Source organism: Notechis scutatus, chromosome 4 (genome assembly GCF_049901735.1).
Source record: "Notechis scutatus isolate UNSWTSFEM ecotype Mainland chromosome 4, rNotScu1.2, whole genome shotgun sequence".
NCBI lineage: Eukaryota > Metazoa > Chordata > Lepidosauria > Squamata > Elapidae > Notechis > Notechis scutatus.
This window is the reverse complement of record NC_142012.1, coordinates 121,110,058-121,126,388: the sequence shown is the minus strand read 5'-3', so window position 1 is coordinate 121,126,388 and position 16,331 is coordinate 121,110,058. Positions and strand designations below refer to the sequence as shown.

Here is a 16,331-nt window from a genome sequence, read left to right as displayed (position 1 = left end):
AGTATGGTTGAAGGTGCCAACCATAGTTTGAGCAAAAAGATGGTTTTAAACCTGCGAATGACTGCTGTCCCACAGTCTCCTCATGAGGAACAACTATATGAACACTTGTGGGCAATCTCAAGTCTCTTCTTGTCCAGAGAGGAATCCATTCTATTGTGGCCATTAGCTCTTCTTTTAGCAGAACTATCTTCATTTGACAAAAACCCAAACTTTAGTTTTAAAATTGTTTATCAATAATTTGTCCCCTCTTCAGAATTTGGCTAGGGATTGTAGTGTGCATCTTAACCCTGATGGGTTTTGAGAGCTGTATAGATATAGAGCTGTATTTTTGGTATATAATATAATGGACATTTGTTTGGGTTGTTTTTTTTTTTGACATTTTGTGGAAAAAAGAAATCTATTAGATAGTTAACCATTGGGTTTATTTAGAAATTAGACTGGGTTGTTTATTTCAAAACCCCACTTTTTAGACAAAGAATTAAAATTCAGTTCTCACTATAGTACATTTACAAAGATCCTTCATTTCAATGTTTTATTAGAAATTTAAGCTATTTAACCAAACCTCATCAGTGTAGAATAAAAATGATATGAAACTCTTTAGTTAGATCAGATTATTGATCTATATTAGAGCTACAAAGCTCTGGACAACCAGAAGATGGCAACCAAAAGACATAAAACACTATTTTCTGCCATACAATTACCATTTACAATTCTGCAGCCTAGGTAAGAGAGCCCTCTTCTGCATGCATCTGCAGCTGCCTTTAAAAGTTATCAAGATATCACACAGAAGATTAAAATTACAAATTTGGACGAGCTGAAATGGGCACTTCCTGGAATATCATATGAAAGGACAGATGACAGGCAGGTATCAGGTAAAATATTTCTTAGCCATGTTACTTGAGGTCATTTCTAAATGAATATGCCTGGAAGTTAACTTGAGAGGCCTTGTGTACGTTTTTCGTACTCACCACAGTTTCCTAAATGTGCCTAGAAGGAGATGGTGAATAAAGGGACAATAACTGGAAATCAATTAAAGAAAGTGACACAGAAGCTCCAAAGTTTGAGGAATGGGTAAGATGAAACATCTAAGAAGGAGAGAAGAGAAAGAAAAGGAAGCAAATAAAATAATTCCCCCAAAATACAGAAAGTAGGAGTATAAAAGAAAAAAAAATAGGATAGCTTCCTATCTAACATCCTGATAGGTAGCCAGATGTAGGGGGAATAGGGCTTATATATGCATTGCCATAATATATTTTTAATATATGTGTCTTAATCATTTGTATTGTTTTTAGTTTGAAAGATATTTTGTCATATTAGTGACAGAGTGATTCCATTCTCCATTTCCAGAGCTCAGTTCTTTACCTACCTCCCATCCTATATATGTATTAGTAGGATGTCTCTCTCTTTCTCCTACTAATAATGATCAAATTAGCAATCTTTTTCATATTATGCTAGTTAACCCAGCATAATATCCATGTTTGTCTCATAAACAACAGCACCCAGCTGAATGTAGCAGATTCTTAAAAGCTATGCAGGCTTAGTTGTTTAGTAGCTAGGTAGGAGACTGCCAGGAAATATCAGGGTTATAGAAGAGGAAAGGTGAAAAACATCCTGAAAAGACAACCGAAATCATTTTATTATTGCCAACAGGGAAAAAATATATATGGGCATATAACTTTCAGGAATCAGAGTCTATTCAAGCGAGTCTATCTTTTATCCATCCACTTTTAGAGGCATGGGGCTGTTAGGGAGAAGTAATTCGCCCAAATCAGGCAGCAATAGATACATACCTATGTGTTATATTAAGCTCTAAGGCAGTTTGTATGGTTTTGAGGAAAAGTAGCTATTATGTTTATTTAAGAAGCCCTGCCATAGCATTGTGTATGAAGCCAGCCAGTGAGGTGAGTAGACCTCTCATCTGAGGCTAATATTCTACAATAATATTTTGATAAGATGATTCATATTTCTTTGATTATACATCACATATCTTAATTTAGTAAGGCCACTTTCGAATCCAATCTTTTGCATCATTATTTAGTTCAATATTTGTACCTCATTTAGTGATTCAAGTTATCAAGATACTTCAGACCAAGGGTGGGCAATTAATTTTCCCAAGGGGGCCACATGAGAAACTGAGTGTGTTCTTGAGGACCATGCACGCACATATGTAAAATGCAAAAAAGTCTCTTTCAAAATAAAAGCCATGCAATTGTACTGCATGCGTGGCGGATACTTATTTACATTTGATTTCTGATTTCTGATTGGTTTCACATGGGCCAGCAGGGACAGGCCAAGGGCCAGATGTGGCCTAGTGGCTGTAAAATGCCAATGTCTGACTATCCTTTTCTTAAAATCACATTTGATGAAAATATCTTCCAATTAAGGGTTAGCTTTATATTTTTTTTATTTAAACCTTCTGGTTCTGTTCTGTACCTAACAGTTTTAATTTATTTAATTGGTAAATGGGATAATCCCCAATTCAGCATATTCTGGTATCAGGGCCCACTGATGTTGATTGGTTACTAAACTGAATGTTGATTTATTTTTTCCATCAGAGTTTATTAGCCTTTATTCCTTGGATTAAGAGTCTTGAGAAATAATGGCTTAGATGGATTTGGATTCCCATTAAGCCATGATGATAGGGTTTATTTTGGTTATGGCTCAGCAGTTTGTATGAACCCAGACGCTATGATTTACTTAATAAATTGTGATTAAGCAATGATTTAGTGCAAATAATAAACCAGGCTGGTAATTCCTGTACCACTTGTACTCTCCCCTAAAAAATAGTCCCTGTGTATATTTGAAGCATTCTTTTGAATATTCCTGTCCTTCTTATCTTAGCTTATCCTATGCTTAGAAGAAGCTACTATCCAAATGGCAGAGAAGGCAAGCAGACAGACAGGTTTCTTTATGTAATCTCTGGGCCAATTTATTGTCTTTTTCTTGGTCTTTGCTCCCCAGAATGTGCTAGCACACAACAGAGCTAATTTCAGGCCTATTTTGTGATATTTTTCTCTATTCATGTTATATTAGCATAGTGCTCTCCAACAGACAATTTCACATGGTAAAAGGGAGAATAGTTTAGGCCTCTCAGAAAGGAACATTCTGGTAGCCAATTACAATTACTCTTCAAAATTGTACAGTTGCTAACATGTTTGTTCACTTGTACTTCAGATAGAAAGCAGACTCAAGGTTTGTAAATCTGGTAACTGCTTCTTTACCCTATTTTTGTGGGTGAGCCTCATTTTATTTTAGAAATGATTTGTAAAGCACCTAGAAATCAGTACTTGGAGACGTGAAGCAAATGTATCTAAATTAAGAGCCTCAGAGAGGGCCCACTTGTTGGATGGTGAAAACAGCAAATTCTCAGACTTTTCTCCTAGCAATCAGGACCGAAAACAGTTATTCTAAAAATAGGTTTCTCGAAGTTATTTGTAATATTTATTTGAAGGAAAATGAAAGATACAGCATAAGAACTGTAGGTATATATAGGTCATCTAAGGCAGCAACTGTTTTTTTACACTTTCTCATGCTTGTTCAATGTAAAAGGTACATTGAGAGAGGAGAAATGAATTACATTGCTTATTCTAAGTTTTATTCAAGTGAAGTTTGAAATCAAACCATTTGAAAACAAAACTTAAAACCCATAACATAAACATTAAAAACAGAGCAATAATAAGTAAGGAAACCTGATGATATACTCTGAAAATAGTATGTCCCTTTGAACAACCATCTTCCAGGATTTAAACAAGAGAGATGAGGGAGTCACTCTCCTTAGGGCTCACAGGTACAGAAAATTTGGGTCCCTTCTTCATTTGTTGCTTCCTTATACTTGTAATGAAGTTGACCACACTACTGGGGCCCCAATAGGCATTCTAATTAATTAGAAGAAAAAAAAGGAGTGAGTGGGTGAGGTAATGAATGAATGTGGAATATTTGAAAGCAACATGAGAAAGAACTGGATTGCACAGTGGAACTAAAGTCATTGGATATCATAGTTGCTTGTGAAAGTTCAGGTGCTAGAGCAGGGGTGTCAAACTTGATTTCATTGAGGACCACATTAGGGTTGTGTTTGACTTGAGGGGGCAGGGGAGGGAGTGGGCAGGATGGGCGTAGCCAGCTCATCACTCGTTGAGGTTTTTTTCGGCCACGACGGCCTCATGCAGCTCTCTGCCAACAAAAATGGAGCTGGGGTGGTGGTGGTGCATGCAGCCTGCCAGGGCTGTTTTCATTGGCAGAGAGCTGCAGGAGGTTGTCATGGCCAAAAATAGAGCTCGGGAGGGCCACCGTGGGCCGGTCCTTTGCTGTTTCCAAGGCAGCCCCATGGGCCAGATCTAAGCACCCCATGGGCCGAATCCGGCCCTCAGCCCTTGAATTTGACACCCCTGTGCTAGAGAGAAACAGCTTCTACATGTGATCCTCCTCCTCTCTTTCTTTGATCTGCAAGTGGGGAAGTTCACTGAGGAGTCCTATTGCTTTGGAGCTCCGTCCGCTTTACTTATTCTGTGGAGAAGACCTTGAGGTGAACTGTAAATACAAAATAAAAATTAAAAAAACATACGTGCAATCTTATCTTTGTTTCTTTGTATATGGACAATTTAACATTGTGGGCTAATTTTTCAAACAAAGTTCCATACTTCTTATATCCAATTCTGTCAGGAGAAACTGCCATTTTCTAAAAGATTCCAGTATTGCAGGTTTGATCAATGTCATGTAGTAAAATGTAATACAAGTAATAGAAATTCCAGACTAATTTTTTATTGGGAAGGAGATAATTATTTCATTTTTTGTTCATATTGTCACCATGATGCCAGGAACTGGGGACGGAGAGTATTACTGTTAATTTTGTAGTTAATCAAAAGTTAATCATTTACTGTTAATCATCTAGTATTTGATACTACTGGCCATTCCAATGAAATATTTGATCAACATGAAACTCAAGGACATTGTTTTGCTGTAGTTTGATTTCATCTATTCTCTTATGATTATAATTCAACATCATTCTTGGCTATAATCTGTGGAATTTTATTTACTATTGACAGGTGGTTTCTGGACAGTAAGTATAGAGTTTTAAGATTGGACCTTTATGTTTACAACAACCAACTCTATTATTTGGGGTGGGGGAAATGTCAATTAAGGAACTTTTTGAAGTCCCGAATTAAATGGATTGGATGTTAATAAGACAAATTCAAAATTCAAGAGATAACTTGAGATTTTGAATGCAGCAGAATATGTACTGAATGGGCTACTCTCCATTCTGGTGTCAAACCGGGTTCAGAAATACGAATTCATAATATAATTTTCTTGTTTTTGTGTTTGTATATAGTGTGAACCCAACCACTGTTACTTGTAAACCAGATGCATTGTGGTTTATTTAATAAATCCTGATAAAGAAAAGCATAGCTTAGCATATTTTGTGAAAAAAATTTTGGAAATGCTTCTGGACTTTGCACTGCTTATGGAAAATCAAATGATGTCTCTGTTCAGTATTGGTTTTGCGTCAGTTGCAGAAATTTCTTCCTGGAGAAATTGGATTTGGCCATGGTGATTTATGTGTCAGTGAATTTAGATCAATGCCACCTCTTCTATCTCAAACTGCCCCTAAAATGTGTAAAGAAATTCTTGCTGAACTTAGAAACCCTTTAGGACAGTGTTGGACAACCTCTCATCTTAAGAACAAACTTTCTGTTTGTGTCTTGACTGGGGCCCTCAGAAGCCAATGATGTTGTGACATCCATGGAATGGGTAAAGCTGACATTTTTGGTCATTTTATAGTTTGGAGAGGCCTTAAGGAAAAAGTCACAATCAAAAGGGAGCATCCATTCTGCCTCAAATCCCCTCCAGAATAATTAAAAAAAACACCCTGTAATTTTCCATCCTGCCAGTTCTGGAAAATGAGTGACTGGAAATGGAATTGTGGTGGTCATATACAGCTCAGATAGTACTCATCTAATCTAAAGGCAAAACAGAATTCTGTAGGTTACAGACATTTGTTTGTAGGTGCCTTTGGTAAGAAGATAAGCAACCAAATGATAAGTACATTCGGAGTCTAATTAGCAAAACATTGTTCTATTCCCTCTTTTATTAGATGAAGTAATCAAGTTTATAAAGGAAGATTTAAAGACAGTTATACACAACAGACTATCAGGTTCTGAACAATAATCTAAGAAATCATCATGGATCAAGCTAGAAGCAAGGGGTGTGATCCAGAAATCAAGAGGCCATGCCACAAAAGAAAGATAGTGCAACAGATTCAATTTGTAGATAGTTGGATTCTTGTGTAATAGATTAGGTAGATGGTGATTTTAATAAAATATGTAAAGAGGCATGAAAAGAGCTATAAATTGCTGTGTGTGTGTGTATTTCCACAAACACCAATATTTTCAAAAGTAGGCAACTTATATGAAGTTTTAATCTACAATCAAAAACACTATAGGTTTTCTTTAATTTCTTTATTGATATGAGACACAAGAAACATGCCTTTTCATGTCATGTTCTATTGGAGTATTCAAGCAACCTAAAGCAAAGCACTTGCCAGTATTACTGCTGCAATTAAGTATAAAATAGACACAGATTTCTAAAAAGAACTGTTTCTTTGTATTATTACGAATTCTGAACGTAAAAGCGAAGAGGCTGCGCTAGCTCATTTCATCCGCCAGGGGTAGCTGAGAGGGTTCGATATCAGCACTGCGGCAAAATGGACAGCTCCACCAGCATTTCTTCTCGTCTACTGTTATAATCAACTGGGAATGCGCTCCGCAAAAGTAGGGCGTGAAAGCAGGGCCATAAACATGAAATTGTTCGGGCTTCCACCTATTCTTTTTACTAACTGTGTAACCAGTTGTCTTTTATTCTCCAGCTACCGCTCTCTGTTCTGCCTTTTTGGATTTTATCTAATGGAACTCTAAACGCCAATTAGGTGGCTCTCGTTTATTCTGATGAGAGCCCTGAGAACCTCTCGGCCTCCGACCTGCCTAATTCTCACACTTGTCTGGCTCTGTGTCCTGAAGAGACACACACCAACCACCACTTTAAGTCATCAATCCAACCAGTCGATGTTTTTTTAAGTTTCTCGTGTCAGTTATCCCGTCCCACCCCAAATCACTTTCTCCCTTCTAAAGCTGGCCAAACTTTAGCATCCCTAGAGTTTGCGGTCAAAGAAAACGTGTTTAGGATCGAGATTGTCATAGACACCCAACATGCCGGCGCCACCTCATTATCGTCTCCGCCCATTCCTCCCAAACCAATCTCCTTCCTTTGGCCGCGCCCTAGAAGCGCACGTCCCCCGCCTTTTTGCAGCGGAAACGGCGATCCGTCTCTCTATATAAGACCGGGGCGTCGCGTGTCCTCCTCCACAGCCTCCAGGATGAATTTCTCTTCGGATTCCCGCTATTTGGCCTCTTCCTACAGGAAGATATTCGGGGAGCCGCCCCGCTACTCCTCCCGTCTGGGCAGTTCGGCCACAGCCAGCAGTTACCGGTCTCAATCGGTATCCCGCTGTAGCAACCGCGCCGTCTCGTATCGCCTGGCACAGGCAGACACCTTGGATCTCAGCCAGGCAACGGCGCTGAATGACGAATTTCGGCTGACCCGCACCAATGAGAAGGAGCAGCTGCAGGGACTCAACGACCGCTTCGCCGGCTACATCGAGAAAGTGAGGCAGCTGGAGCAGCACAATCGCCTCCTGGAGACCGAGCTGAGCGCACTGCGGCAGCGTCACGCCGAGCCCAGCGGCCTGGCCGAGCTGTTCCAGAACGAGCTCCGCGAGCTGAGAGCCCAACTGGACGAGACGGAGGCCGCCCGGGCACAGGGGGCGCTCGAAAGGGAGCGGTTGGCCGAGGAAGTGCAGCGCTTACGGGCGCACTGCGAGGAGGAGGCCCGAGCCAAGGCGGAGGCCGAGCAGGTGTTGCGCGCGCAGCAGCGGGAGGTGGATGGCGCCACCTTGACGCGCATGGCTCTGGAGAAGAAGGTGGAGGCGTTGCTCGACGAGCTGGCCTTCCTGCGCAAGGTCCACGCCGAGGAGGTGGCCGAGCTGAGCGTCTCCTTGCAGCCAACCCAGCTGACTGCCATCGAGCCTGACGCCCCCAAGGCTGATCTGACTGCGGCGCTGAAGGAGCTACGCTCGCAGTACGAAGGGTTGGCCGCCAAGAACCTGCAGGCGGCCGAAGAGTGGTACCGCGCCAAGTTCGCCAACCTCAGCGAGCAGGCGGCGCGCAACAACGAGGCCATCCGAGTCAGCCGCGAGGAGATCGGCGAGTACCGCCGCCAGCTGCAAGCCCGCACTTTGGAGGTAGAGAGCCTGCGCGGAGCCAACGAATCCCTGGAGCGGCAGCTAAATGAGATGGAGGAGCGGCATAACGCCGAGGCGCTCGGCTTACAGGTGAGGACCGCCCGCGCAAACGCTTCTTCTTGGCTCCCAAAGCGTCCCATGACATGATATCGTGCTGCCCCTAACGCAGATTTGGGCCAGCTACGTTTTTCAAGCCTTCCACTCCCCTGCTGCGATTGCCGCATTTTGTCCTCCAAATACTCTCAGCAGGTAAAAATCCAGTAGATTAAAACATTCCGCAGAACGGCTGTTAAATCGACAGCAAACAGTTCTCTGTTAAGCAGGGTCGCTTTTACCTTTCCTAATGCCCGTCAGATGTTTTGCCTTATGCCTTCCCTTATCTATTCTCTTTGGCCGTTCTAGCTGGCTTAATGATTGTTGTAAACAATCGCAGTGTTCAATGACAAAGCGACAGGAAGGGTTGCACCGGGATGTCTGTCTGCTGTGAGCATCTGATTCCTTTGAATGTTTTATAGGCTCCGCGACGGTTTTCACGCTGCTCTCCGTGGTGCTGAATATAGCCAACAATTGTTTTACTGCACCTCTAGAGTTGTGCTTCTTGACTACCGGTAGCAGGAATGAAACGTTTTACTTTTTACTGATCCTGATTTCTGCAAATCAGCTATTCAGAATGTTCTTTTCATTATCTTTCTGTAATGAACATATCTACTCATTACTTGACTAATCCTAGGGCAAGTCTTCACAGTTGATAATTTGTGCTTAGATTTTTACTATATTTATATAAATTAAACATGCTACACAGTTACTGTGAAATTAAATTTATAAAGATGGTAAACTGTAAAATCAGAAAAGGTAGAACTGAAATAGGGATAATAAAAGACAATTGAAATAAAATGTGAATTACATTCAGAAGTGCTCATTTAGCTCAGAAAGGTGTTTGTCTCAGCTGGATCTCCCTGAAAGAGTATTCCATACTCCAGTCCATTCCTGCTATACATTTACTATGCTTTCAATACTGCAGAAACATGTTTAATACAATCATTGCTTTATGTGGAATGGGGTTCCATGTGAGAAATTGACTTATTTTCCATTCAAAATGCAGATGTATTGTCATCTGAATTCATTTGTTTACATAAGACAATATGAGCTTTTTTTTGGAAATATAGATACTATCGGGTGGGTTTCTACCCATTCTGTCCACCTCTGTAGAACCAGTAGCTCTGAAGAGCAGCAGACATAGAACCGGTTCTATGTCTGCTGATGTTTTTGCCCACCCACCCCCACCTGGACTCTTATCTGACCTTTATTTCCTGCTTTTTCAACTTCAGCTGCCGTGCAAGGCTCAGCTGCAGTTAAAAAAGCAGGAAAAAAGGGCTTTTTCAAAGGCTGCTTCTCTGAACGCAGTGCTGCTCAGCTGTCCAGGCACCAGGCTGATGATGATTTACAGGCATGCGCAGCATGCAGGGAAGCACATCGTAAATCACTGAACCTAGTAAATCACCTAACCTGTAGTTAACCCTGTCTGATCCCACCCCTGGACACTATAGTTAACAGGGTTTTTGAATTAACATTGTTTATAAACAGCACTTAGGAGTGACTGTTCAAAGTTACAACAGCACCAAAAAAAAGTGACTTATGACAGTTTTTCAGTTATAACCTTTGCAGCATCCCCATGGTCATGTGATCAAAATTCAGATGCTTGACAACTGACTCATATGACGATAGCAGTGTCCCAGGGTCACATGATCCCCATTTATATTTAATTTAGTTCCTTTTTTCCCTAAGTGCCCAGTTTCACTTGTAGATCCTTGCATTTTAGCTAGCAGAGTTATGTGATCAACATAGCATAGATTATTGATGTTTCTTGCTCCAATTTTCCACTCTCATTTTTTATTTAATCCAGCTTCTTTTAATGCACATTAAGCATATACTGTACTTTGAGTCAGAGGGAGTATACAAACCTGTCACACTCCTTTGCCAACCTGGAGTCAATCTGTTTCATCATATTCCATCTGTACTACAGCTTTCAGCATGGTGGTCATTATTAATAGAATGGCCTTAAAGATCCATGGAAAGATTTTGTAAGATCGAGTGTTAATTGATTAAGTAACAAGTAAAGATATGGTATCTTATTTACATATGGGATATAGAAATGCAAATTTATACATTTTTATAGTGGTGAATTAAACATGCTGCATGACATTTTTACATACATTCATGTACAATATTGCTGACTCCAATGACAGTTCATTATGTTTTCTTTCTTGGTTTCAAGACTGAATATAAGTTTTCTTTATATTTGATATATAAGCATGTATGCAGAGAGACCATCCTGAAAACTGCCAATCTTTTGCCCATTCTATGTATATGTGTGAAATTGTGCACACCATCAGATAGTGTTAATATACATCCACAGTCTCAATGTCCCATCAGTTCAGGGCTTGCAGAATAGGGGTTTTCGCTTTTGCCTAATTTATATAAACCTGTAACTTGCCTGCTTCTTTTTTTCTCAATAAAAGGTAATAAAAGGTAGTTTCAAAAGCATTAAACAAACAGAAATTATATTAACACTATTTCATACATTTTATATCAGTAGAACACAACTAGAAATATGGTGAATTCATCAGATTTTATAACTCTTTTTACTATTTAGTCTAGTCTAGTCTTTAGAAATATTACCAAATGAAACAAATACAGACAATACATGACCATTGCCTATTGAGCTGCCATAATCTGTTTTTATTCAACATTATTCTAATAAAGCAATTGGAAAGAATGTTCCTACCCTGTTTCTCCAACAATATGGCCTCCCCCAATAGGAAGTCCCAGCATGTTTTATAGGCATGAAATGAAATTAAGCCCCTCCCCCCAAATTAAGGCCTATATTAAAACATGCGAAATGGGGGGGAATGGTGGCGGGGCTTGCCATTAGGAAGTACTTTTTTTTTTTTAAACAAGTTTTATTGATTTTCAAAACACACAAGTCATCATTTTCCATTACATGTTTAAACCTTTTTCCATTATAAATTTAACAAGTCAGGTAAACTATAATTCTATTTTAAACCATTTCCATATAAACATACAAAAACCTCTTATCCAATTTCCCTTTATTTCTCTTCACTCTTATTCAATTTTATTATTATTATTTCATCTACTTCTTTCTGACTTAGTTACCATTATTCTCATTCTATATTTCTACAAGGTTTTATTAATTTTCCCCCCCAAAAAACAACATAATCACACAACACACAAAACATATAAAAGATCTTTTGGAAAGTAACTTGGACCCAGGTATCTCTCTTTTCATGGACTTCAATTATATTCAGGCTCATCTTACATATCATTACTTATTTTATTTACCATTCTAAGTCTTCTATATTAACTTCTCCACATATTTCACTCTTCTTGATTCTATCTTAATTAATCGTCTTAATTTGAGTCATTATATTTATATCTTTTGTCCATTCTCTATTATACCTTTGTCTCATTCCTTTTAAAAGAAAGAAATTTCTCCTGAAATCACTAATCAGAGTATGATGCCTTTCTATCTCTCCACTAAATTAATCAAATTAATCTTTAAAATACCCAATCCGATTTTGCTTGGTACATTCTAACTGAATAATACATCTAAAACAATTAAATACCTAGTTAAGCAATAGATTTAAATATTAAAAACAAAATACTATAATGAAAGTTTTATAATAACATCAATACCATAATCTTAATAAACTCTTTAATTAAAGTTTAATATTCTAAATCTCCCCTCATATTATATTTTCAAACCAATAATTATTAACATTCCAACATTTTAATCTCTTATCAACTCTCAAACCATTTAAATTTTCTATTTCTAATACAATATTACAATGTCATCTTATGTACCTTGCAAAATCTCTTTGAAGAAATTATACTTATCCTTTATCCCTAAAAAAATTTCTTTTTGCTCATTTAATTTCAAAACTTTGTAACTTTTCTCCACCTTTTCTCTTTCTTTCTTCCCCAACAAACCTTTCTAGCCCTCCTTCTAGCCCCCTTCTTCTAGCCTCTGCCTTACTGGCTTCCCTTCTGTCGCATTCCTCTTCCCTTTGTTTACCATCCTTATATTGATTTTGCACCTTGTTTTTCCCTTTCTTAAATGTTTTTTTAAATCTTAAGTCCTTTATTTCTCTTCTTTTCCTCTTCCTTCCCTCTTGGTCGAGTTCTGAGATTTATTAAAGATGGCTTCCTTTCTTTGTTCTTCTTCTGCTGTCTTCATCTGTTGCAATGTTTGTTGATAATTAATAAAGCCATTTCTAAAAAAAGGAAGGCTTCTTTCAAACCAGCTTTACCATTTTGTTTTGCTTGCTCATAGTCTTTTCTCAGTTCCTCGATAGAAGAAGCCATTATAAATCTTTTTTTTCTTTTCTCTTACAACAGCCAAAATATTCCAAAAGAAAAATAAGACAATCCCAAAGTTCTCAGTCAGTCCAAACCAAGACAGAGTTCCCACTCTCTCCTCCTGGGGTAGTATCAATTAAAGAAAAGGAAAGTCCAAATCTGTTTCTTAAAGTCTTATTACAATATATTTTAGTCTTTCAATCCTTAAGGCATCTCCTCCAACAAAGTCTTAGCATACAAATATTTTTTTTTAAGTCCTCTCTTTTCCCACTCACCGCTTAGAGCCAGTTTTCACCTAAAAAAATAGGTTTCTTAATGTTCACTTTTTATTCCAGTAAAAAGAGGGTAAGCTATCCTTTCAGCACCATTAAACTGCCGTTTTTTCCTCTTCTCGAAGGTATCATTCAGAAAGTCATACTTTTCAGGAATTTTGTTAAATATGTCTTAGAGTCCTAGGAACCAAGAAAAATTTTCTCCTCTCAAGCACTTTCTCCACTTCCTCCTGCGCATTCTTACCCGGCTGCCAGCTTCTTTGTGGCGGCCATTACAGACCGCCGCTGCACCGTCCCTGGGAAAAGGGGGTTCTGCTGGCCGGGAGGGGTCTGCAACACCCCAAACCCTTCTCCGGATCCCCTACCTTCAGCTGCCCCTGCAGGGCAGCCTAGCTCCGCACCCGTCTGGGTCGGAGCCCAAAACGGCTAGCGCGGCAGGGATCGCGCAGCCGCAAATCCCTGCCGCCGCGGGCCGACAAACCGGAAACTCCCACCGTTAGGAAGTACTTTTGTTGCTCACCCGGATATGGTGCTGCCTGTGTTGACCCCAATACGAAGTGCCCCACCAACGCCGAGATCAACATCCAAGCCGTCGCCGCCCGCCCGAAGATGCAAGGGGGGGGAGGGAATTAAGTCACCCCCGAAAAGACGGCCTAGCCATTTTTTCGGGGCTCAAAAAAAAAAAAAAAGACCCGGCCTTATTATATGAGAAACACGGTATTAGTCCAATCAATACAATCAATGTAGCTAGTAATTAGAAGTTCTGGGAGTTTCTAAAAATAAAGTGGCATTTCTATCCTAATAAATGTATAGGTATATAATAGAGCCTCAGTGGCACAGTGGTTAGAGTGCAGTACTGCAAGCTACTTCTACTGTAATTTGGCAGATCGAATCCCACCAGGCTCAAGGCTGACTCAGCCTTCCATCCTTTCAAGGTGGGTAAAATGACCTAAATTCTTGGGGGCAATAGGCTGACTCTGTAAACTACTTAGAAGAGGGCTCTAAAGCACTATAAAGCGGTATATAAGTCTGAGTGCTATTGCTAGATCTATTTTATACCTATTTTATTTGCTCAGTATTGAAAGCTATATGTCTATAATTTTAAGATGCTTCTGATACAAATAAAAAGATCCAAATTGTTAATTATATTGTTGTAATTTAATTCATTTTCCAATTGTTATGTGTTGTAACCAATTAGCAAAACTTCATTTTTTATTGCTTTTGATAAAAAGGAATTAAACTATTTAGTCATTTCTTTGGCCTTAAAATGTTAACGTTGAACTCTCTGAATTTACAGGATACCATTAGCCAGTTAGAAAGTGATTTGAGAGACACAAAGAGTGAAATGGCTCGGCATCTGAGAGAATACCAAGATTTACTGAATGTCAAAATGGCCTTGGATATAGAGATAGCAGCATACAGGTAACCAGGATTTGATTTTCAATATCTACTTAGAATTGTAATGCCTACTATTCTGAAAATGCCCAAAATAGGTGATCAAATTTATGTTGCTCTAATAGCTTGGTGAGAAATGGCTTGGTCCTATTTACTTCAATGCTTTGCTATAATTTTGCATTTACGGTCAGGGAATGTGATTATTTTGTAAAGGGAAATTTCTTTTTATCACATGACATGGTTTACCTTGTATATATATATATACTGTGCCTGAAAATCCTCAATTTCCATTATTAATAAAATCTTTTTTGTTGTACTTGCAGGAAGTTGTTGGAGGGTGAAGAGACACGGTTTAGTACTTCAAGCATGAGCATCTCATCTCTGAATCCCCTTTCCAACCCTACTTACTCTTTCCAACCCAGGCTCTTTGGTTCATCTGTAGCCAGCAGCTCTAAAATGTCATCCTCTTTCTATTTTAAGAAAGATGAGAAAGAGGAAGTTAAATTAGCCTCAAAAATTTCATCAAGCCAGGTAGAAGACCCGTTTACTGAAATGACAGAGGAAACCGTAACATCCATTAAAAAGTGAAAAAACAAATTTGGAAGAAGGAAATACTATCAATCAAAAAATGTAATCACTGACCTTAAATACAGATACCCACAAGGGATAATAATATAGCTTAAGTCTTTAAATTGCCTATACCTGAATTAAGGTACTTACCCAGCTAACATCAATTTAACTTTCTAATGTTTCACAGTAGATTATTTCAATAGAAACATTCCGTTCAATACTATCAGAAACACAGAGGCTCAAAATTTATTTAGAAATACTCTAGTAAATCTTGTTCTCCAGTTGCATTGCTGTAAGGCAGACATTTCTCCCAATTGCTGAATTAAAGAGAAAATAAGCATGTGCTAACATACATGCATACACATACTCTTATTAAATCATGTTTCTGATTTATGTCTGCTGAGCACAACTTTCCAGTTGGGCAAAATCTAGCAACTGAATCACATTAGTAAAATGAAGATTAATCCTTATTGTCTGCATTGTGAAATAAAAAAACCTGACAGATAATTCAATTATTTTCCAGATAATGAACTTTACTTCATTTTAGTTCTTCTGGATCACAGAGGTAAACAATACAAATATTTGTTTTACTTTGTGGTCTATGCACGTTACAAGGAGATACAAAATTATCTAGGAATGTTAGGTAGAAAATACGAACAAGGTTTAGGAAGATGAACATCCCCATGATAAACTTGCTGTATCACTGCACAAAAGAAATGCTATTAGCACATTGTTGAGACACATAATACATTTTTTGATGTTTAAGATTATTCACAACTATTTTTAATATGCCCATCTTTAAAAAATCTACATGCTGTATTCAAATTATTAGGAGTCTTAGGATTCTGGTTAACTGTTAGTTGAATGCATGTTTTTGACCATCTCTGTGATTATCTAATAAGTCACTGTACTGTCTATTTTACCTTGTGCCACATTAGTAGCCAGCAATTTTAAAAGTTGTTGCTTAGAATAAATAGTGCCAGCTATTAAAAAATGAAAAAAACCAACACGTTTTAGAGGTTAGCTTTAGATAAAACAAAGCTAAAAGAATGTAGTCCTGTATTGTCTAGAAGCACAGTACTAATGCTGATTCAAAAGTAGCAGTTGCTGCTTCTATAAGGCACAACCTAAAACAGGGTTGTATGTGTTGGTTCATCATTAGAAAAAGAATGTAGATTTATGCCAGCTGCTTATTTCTGTGCTATGGAAATCAATATGGTTTCTATGTAAGTTATTGAGATACGGTTTCTTAAATAAGAGAGGGACTTTTCCTAAATGTATTTTATTACACACATTCACTATTGCACAAATAAAATACACTAGTGAATTTTAGTGGTTCTTCTAATTTTGCTGACTGGTTGAGGTGAATGTATTTGTTCAGCCTTGCCAATCACAACTGAAAACTATATACATGCACAACACACACA

General features: G+C 38.5%; 1 protein-coding gene across 1 annotated transcript; it reads left to right on the top strand.

Moving 5' to 3' along the window:
* The first annotated feature begins 6,463 nt into the window (after positions 1–6,463).
* INA (internexin neuronal intermediate filament protein alpha) lies at positions 6,464–15,124 on the top strand. The gene is given in 4 exon segments (XM_026665719.2): positions 6,464–8,380; positions 14,237–14,361; positions 14,658–14,918; positions 14,920–15,124. Coding segments are annotated over 4 exon segments (1,449 nt in total). The 5' UTR covers positions 6,464–7,366; the 3' UTR covers positions 14,969–15,124.
* Positions 15,125–16,331: the final 1,207 nt, after the last annotated feature.